Source organism: Seriola aureovittata, chromosome 18 (genome assembly GCF_021018895.1).
Source record: "Seriola aureovittata isolate HTS-2021-v1 ecotype China chromosome 18, ASM2101889v1, whole genome shotgun sequence".
NCBI lineage: Eukaryota > Metazoa > Chordata > Actinopteri > Carangiformes > Carangidae > Seriola > Seriola aureovittata.
Window position 1 is genome coordinate 7,765,766 of NC_079381.1, and position 7,927 is coordinate 7,773,692.

The window sequence follows — 7,927 nt, forward strand, 5'->3', positions numbered from 1 at the left end:
AGTCCCTAACCTGTAGTTCATACAAAATTACTTCTTCACTGGATTCTGGCTGCTTCGATTTGTTGACATGTTGTCCTCTACTGTAGAGCAACTCAGCTCTCAACAAAGGTTCAAACCATTGTGTAGCTGAACTACAAATACCACAATGTATCATAGAGGACACTGTTGCTATGAGTAGGACACAACAACACCCGTACATGTCCCTTGCTTCTGTGAAATTCCTAATTCTATTAAAATCTGGAAAGCAACAAAGTAGTTTTCCATACATTTCCAAAATGTTCCAGGCTTGCTTTAGAGCCTTGTTTATTTACTTTCCTCCTCCGACTTTCCATTTCTCTCGTCTCTTTGCCTTCCATGTGGCATTTTCAAGCAAGTGACAAGGCAAAGGGAATCATCTAAATCTGCCAAAAAGACGCATTTGTTCTTTCCGTAAACAAAAGCACTGGTTTTACCCTCTGTGAACCTGGTGCGGCAGTAACGCTGCTCCATGTGGTCGTGGTAAACCAACCTCTTTTCTTTTCTATTTTTTCTTTTTTTTTTTTTGGGGCGATGTAAAGAGGTCATTTTGAGATGAAGGGTGTAATGCAAGCAACTATATATCCCTGGATTCAGAGAGGAAATGAAAGAATCCAAGGGTGAAACCTCTCAGGTCACAGCTTCACACAAAGACTGTTTTCTTCCTCATTCTGTGGGAAAACTGAATGGAAGGAAAAAAAATACAACAACTCAGCAAATATTCTGTTATAGTTGTTGTTTTGATTTATTTTAGTTTATGTGTTACTCTGACAATAATATAGGTTGTTTAGAGGTTTTTGTAGATTTTGCTGAAGGCAAGAAACATGGTCACATAATACAGTCATAATGTCGGCTTCGCATGTTTTTCTTTTCTTTTTTTTTTTTTGAGTCTTGTCCTGTCCATAGTAAGATGTTTCACTGAGAGACAAATAGTTAGGATAGTTTCTCTGCTGGCCTGCGAACCATTCGAGAAATTTATCTAACTCTGGAGAGTCTGCCTGCATAGCTGGGAAGTGAGGTCAAGCCTCCGCTGCAGCTGCCGCCTGCAAAACACTAACTGATAACAGGCCTGCCCGTCAGTATTGTGTCTCTCTCTCGTCTCCGCTTGCCTAATTTCTCATCAAGACTTACTGTTTTACTGTCTCAAGAGTGTAATGTCCCGCAGTTGTCTTATAGTTAGGACAAATCGCATCTGTTGACAGAATTCACACATGCTTGAACTTGACATTCGTGAGTAATGAGTCAGTGACCCCCCCAGCCCCCACCTCCCTGTCCCCCACTGTGCCAGCACACTTCATCTACCCAGAGACATAATGATGCATTGTCCTCACCCAGATGAGGTTAGAAGATTAGAGATATGATGATGGAGTAGTGGAGATAGGGCTGCGAAAATGAGGTGGAGGTCAATCATTTCTGTTTCTGTACATGTTTCTTGTTAAGGGAGGGATGATGGAGGATGTTGATTAGGGAGGGTTTGCGATTGGCAGGCTGCTTAAGCTGATTTCCTGAGACTCTCATCCATGGCGTATTTCTTTGGAAATGGGCTTTTATTTTGAACGTTTGAGCTTTTTCTTCATTTATTTAGCAAATTATCAACAGTAATATATATATATATATATATATATATATATATATATATATATATATATATGATGATAAGATGATAAAAATGTTTAATCAATTACATATTTCCCTTTTCTTTCCGTAAAACATTCTCTCTTTTCCTCACAGTGTTTCCATATGTATCTTCTATTATATTAACAACTAGAAAAATGGGAAGTGTGATATTGTGTGGTGAAAGCAAATGGCAAATCAAATGATTCGATCAATGATAAAAGTTTTATGTGTGGTTATAGAGTGCCATTGTTGTTTTTGATCTGTAGATGGACGGTGGCGTGGCTGTTAAGTGATGGTTATGTGGTCTTATAATGATTTTCTTTTCTGTATCAAAACAGCCCAAAAACAACCAACTCTGGCTCCAAGGAAGTGTGGCTTCGCCTATAGTGTATATTACATCTTGATGAAGTATACACGCTGAAAAAAACATGTAACCATTAAGATCATGTCCCAATTTCAAGACTTTAGTGCTCAAATTTAAGCGAGTGATTCATTGTTTTTCAACTGCGAGTCAACAAAATTCAAGTCTGACTCAAAACCGAGTCATCAAAAGTTAAACTCCAGAAATCCAAGAAGTCCATGACTTAATACTGCAGTGTCATAGCTATCAAAATACAAATTACAAAAAAATCACTGATTTGGTGAAATATAGTATGTTAACAAGGTGAAATTCCAGAGAGTCAGCATCACATCACATTATTGTGGCAATACTGTAACTGCACAGTCAGCCCAAGTGTCATCAGCTAGATTTACTTATTAGTAATAGTATGTGTGTGTGTGTGTGTGTGTGTGTGTGTGTGTGTGTGTGTGATGTGTGCAAAGATAAAAGTCATCACAAAGGCAAAAAAGGCTAAATGTACTGACATTCTGTCTCTCTCTATATGTTAAAACCTGCAATGTGTCTCATCCCTCAGTCCCAGGCCAAAAACTGTGTTTATGTGCCACTTTGATTCATGTGATTCTCAAAGTATCTTATTAGCTTCAAACATGGCTGTATTTCCTTTTCGCATAACCAGAGCTATTTAAAAATGAAGAAATATTTGATGTGAAAGGTTACGTTCAAGGTTTGTGGTGGATTATATGAATTCTGAAGGTGTCCGATCATCCAACTATTCTGTGAAATCTGTGAGCACCTTGGTGTAATCGAAAGAAACTATGGGATGAAAAGTGCACTTACTCAGCCAAATTTTCACTCAACTTTTATTTTTACAACTTTTATGACTTCATGGGGGTCAAAGGTCAACACCTAGAATGTAAATAGTTTATAAAAGCATTATAACCAATACATTATGCAGGCATCTATTAAGTATGTTTACAGCCTCTTTGTCCATCTGGGACACCGCAAAACTTTTTTGCTTACATGTTGCTTTGAGCTGCCATAACCACATGTTAGAAGGGGTTACACCCAAATGTGTTAGCTCATTCTGCTCATAAGCATCAGAACTACTGACATGGTGACTAATACTTACATACACCAATGAGTTCATGTGTAAGCCTCCCTTAAACAGTGGGTGGGATACTGGCATTGGCACTTTTGTTCACATCAGACATACAAAACTACATTAAATATCCTAATTTTGTAATGAATATTTTACCTGTGTATATAAATCTGTAATTTTAAGCCTTGTAAGAAACAATAGTAATCTATGGCGCTGTCTTTTTTTTTTATATATTTCTGAAAAACAGCACTTTAAACTCTTTTCTTTCTCTGCTGTCTCCTCAGGGGCGTTCATTGTCTGCTGGACGCCCGGCTTGGTCATCCTCCTCCTTGACGTCTTCTGCGCAAGCTGCAACGTCCTCACCTACGAAAAGTTCTTCCTACTTCTCGCCGAGTTCAACTCGGCCATGAACCCCATCATCTACTCCTACCGTGACAAGGAGATGAGCGCCACCTTCAGGCAGATTCTGTGCTGCCAGCGCCAGGAGAACGTCAACGGAACGGCGGCGGAGGGATCTGACCGGTCGGCGTCGTCCATCAACCATACGGTGCTCAGCGGCAGCGGTATGCACCACCATCACCACCACCACAACGAACACTCAGTAGTATAAAGGAGGGCTGGATGTCATGGAGATTAATCCAAACCGAAGGGGTTAATCTCTTTTCTAAATAGTGACTGATAAAGGTTTAAATGGAGGTATGGGAAGGTCAAGAGGGACTGCGAACATGATATGAACGAAAGACAGCAACGTGATAAATGTGAGGAGGAAGATTAGTGAGCGGATTGGATGATGAGTTGGATGAGATCATAATGAGGAAGAGAACGGCAACTATGAAGAAAGATGAGAAGACTTCATGTCTGTGTGGAGAAAGAAACGCAGGAGTGAGTCTGATCTCCAAGGACTCTGATAGGCTGTTAGTATTTTTGTTTAGTTGTTTATTTTTTTGTGTTAAATGTGTTGTTACAGGCAATGCTGATATGAACTATTTAAAAGTAATCTGTGAAATGAAGGTAATGCCAGTATAACCCATCCTCTTTCTCCAGTCTTTTCTCACTTTGTATCCTGTAGTCATGGATTTTATCCTGGGTTACATCCATCTGAAGACTAATTCATATTAGTTGCAACATTTTGGGGTGAGAACCCAGATTTAAAACACTATTTAAGACTTCAATTCTGTGGAAATTCAAACCGACACGTGTCGTTTTGTGCTTAGGACATGTAACTGAATGCTAATACACGCTATTTCCAGCAGCTTTAACTTTGAAATGACCTTGACTCAAGGGTGGTTTTCTTGATAGTGTTTGGACCTATTTCCACTGTAGACACCAAAGTGACAAATTCATTAATTGTCACTGCCACTGCTTTTAAAACGAATAAATATGTAAATATATTTGACATGTTTAGCCACTTACCAAAAACACTGCAGTGCTGTTCTACCCAGCGTTTAAGTGACCAGAGCCACTGTACTTTTCCACATTAGACTCATCACTCACTTTTAAATGACAAGTGACATTACAAACTACATACGACGGCAACTCATTATTCTACCGACTATCCTCTTCCACTAAAAAGCCTTTGTGAATCCATCCCATCAGTTTCTCCTTAAATACATTGAGGGACTCCAAGATCGGCAGGAAATCCTGAGTTGTTTATTCTCTCAAAGGAATTAAAGACAAGTTGTTCCAGGGACCTTACCAGAAAAGAGGAGGAGGATGTTTGCAGTTTTAGAGCAGGCTCTGCGCCACGGTGTTATGTGGAGACAAGGTGAAGGTCGTATCTGGTGAGTGTTAACAGACTTCAGATTATGACATGAAATGTGCTGAGTTGTCTGCCTCTCATGGCTTTACCCAGTGTCTCTGTGTCCACGAGGCTGACAGAGAAATAGAGGAAGGAGGTTGGGAAAGTGAAGAGAATGTGAAACAATATTCAGTGTTCTGTGAAATTTCCCCCTGGTCGTTCTGAAACTGAAAATGACTGTAAACAACGAAAAATTTGAATTCTTTACAGCATTGAGAAGGTTGACAAAAGGTGGGGCTGTTATGCCTTTTTATTTCTAAATCACTTTTCTTTTAGGGACTCATGAACTGCAGTACCGCAGTCTTATAGGTGTGCATGGCTTCAACAAACACTTTGAGGAAAGTACTGAAAAATACTTTTACTATTAACCAGAAAATGAATGGTGATGTGAGGTAATAACGGATACCCATCATTATGTCACCATATCAGATGGTTGGGATTATGATTATGTTGATGTTCACCATACCACAACATTGAGCATTTTTGTCAGTCAATACTTCTTTAAAGGTCTACTGACAACAATGTTGTATTACAGTTTACTCTTATGATAACACTCAAAGCCTTTAGGGTGTTTTTTCTTAATGAACGAACTTAGTGAGAGGTGAGCCAGAGTTGAGCCGATGCAGTGTTGAATGGTGTTATATTATTTCCACAAGTGCACTCCCTGACTTCTGCCATTAGCTTGTGATTGTGTGCCAGCTGAAAGTCAGCGCGGTGATTCTATGACGTGCATTGTTAAAAATTACCAGCTGAACGTTTTGTCGTGACTTGAATCAAAACACTCTTTGGCCAGAATACACAGACAGAGCTCCCAACAGCTGACAGCAAAGTGAGAAACGTGGCCAAAGATACAGTCAGATGTTTTCCAGGAAGCGAGATGTTTGTCAGGGATTTAGACTGCAATGCTAACATGAAGTCAGCTGGTATTCTTCACTGTCAACGTTGCCCACACATAAGTTCCTAAGCAACAATCTTCGATAAAAATTTTTTTGTTTGCTTTTCTTACTTTTACCCTTTGCGTTTGTCCATCTTTCACTTCACAAGAGGCCTTACAGGAGTAGTGGCAGCAGGAGTGCCACTCATTGACCCAACTTTGTCTACCTACGACTCTGGATCCAACCCTCCATATTCCACATTCACTGTAACCATTTTTCTAACCAAGTATTGATTCAGGTTATATAGCGAACCAACTAAACTTTCTGTCTTTGTATGTCTTTTGTTTACCATTGAGTCACTCTTTGTATACCATTGTAAGTATAATGTGTACAGTATGTATGTATATAAAATATATTATTCAATGTTAATCACCAAAGGGAAAGTGTTTTTGTGTCTGTAAATTTAACTGTGTTATGCTCTGTCCAAATGTACTGTAGGATTTTGTTTATGTTTTTATGTCATGAGCTCTTTGTATTATGACCCTAATGAATGAACTTCTTGTAGACGCAATTACAGTTATTAACTTGTTTGTGACCCAGAACTCGATATCTATGTTTGCAGTGCCTTCCACTTCTCTTTAATAAGGAGTAACTTCACACCAGCCTGAAAAGCAGTGATTTACTGCCTCTTCTGGTTGAAAGTTTCAAGCCAGTTTCACCTCTGACCATACCCACCAGTGATGTCATAGTGTACCGGAGTACACTTGTACATCACTGCAGCAAGGTGGAACTTAAACCACTGGAAGTCAGCAATGCCAAGATTTTCAGGTGGTATCAAGTTACTCTTTAAGTTTGTGTGTTGCTAACACCGCTGTCTTACATTTGCCTTATAGAACAACAAAAAATAATGTCAGTGTTGGAGCAATATTTCACTTTCGTTGAAAGTTTTCACCAGAAAGCATGATTTTTTTAATAAAAAAGATACACAACACAACCTCAAATGTCAAATGAGTACAAACTCATAAACACAGTAGTAGTATATATTATGAGTCAAACCAATTTCAGATCCTCAGATGTGGGTAATTTCTAATTGGTGTTTTTTCAGCCAGGAGACACAATGTTTGGAAATCCATTCACACTGGCGGCATACGACACAAGTCAAAACACCCACACCCTCCGTTTTATATGTAAAACCACACAATCCACTGGCAGTGTCTTTATTTGCACCAATCCGTGATGGTCTGGAAAAAAATAAATAGATAAAAAGTTTTATTACCTTCACTCCCAGATTGGCATCTGATGTTTGCTGCAAGCGTCAAGTTATGCAGCACTACATGACACAGCTGGTGCGTGTTGCAATTTCACATCAAGTCACATTACACTACTCCAAACATTACTGTTGATCCCAAAGAGTATAAATGAAAATATTCACATTAGGACAAGTGACTGATGCTCCGAGCTGTAGGTGTGAAACATTTTGTTCCTCCAGAGTGAAACATTGCTTCAAAATTCTGTTAAAAAAAAAAAGTCAGCCTCAGATTTAATATACCATGTACCAGTAGTTTGTATAAAGTAATTGTGACACATACTATCCATACTGTAGGGGCCAATATCAATGAATGTCCAGCCAGAGTCATAGTGTTGATATCCCAGCAACAATAAAAACATGTGAAAAGTTTGAATTATTGTGGTTTTTTATGTGAAATTCATCTTTGTTGAATCTAAAGCAGCTAAAATGGTTTTGAAAAAAACTGCCACTTCATTCTGTTAACAGTACCAAGAGTCTTTTTGAGGGTCCCAATTTTATATAACATGTTTAGCCTCGCTTTGGGTGCTCCTTTTTTGTTATCCCACAGTGTTTTTGTTTCCATGACATCCAAAAGGTCAGTAACAGGCAAACAGGGGGACAAACAGGGTCACAGACAGACACACATTGATAATGTATGCTTCATGATATGCAGGGTTTCTTGCTAGACCTAATAAAGATCTATAGACCTTGAGGCATTTTGGACTGTCTTGTCAACAGACGTCTGTGAGTTTATATTTTGTAAGAGGAATATGTTTTCTTTAAAGTCTGATTTGGATGACTGTTTTGTGTGGATGTGCAGGTTTAGAGGATAGAAAACTGTCCCATGAATTAGCTCTTAGTATGTGTTTAGGTGGTGTGTCTACTTGGCTCACTT

The 7,927-nt window shown here is 38.9% G+C and overlaps 1 protein-coding gene across 1 annotated transcript in view; it reads left to right on the forward strand.

Moving 5' to 3' along the window:
* Positions 1–7,426, forward strand: part of lpar1 (lysophosphatidic acid receptor 1) — an 82,189-nt gene extending 74,763 nt beyond the window's left edge. The window contains exon 6 of the mRNA XM_056404228.1: positions 3,356–7,426. Coding sequence (XP_056260203.1) covers positions 3,356–3,681 — 326 coding nt within the window. The 3' untranslated portion in view covers positions 3,682–7,426. The remainder of the gene's footprint in view (positions 1–3,355) is intronic.
* The last annotated feature ends 501 nt before the right edge of the window (positions 7,427–7,927 follow it).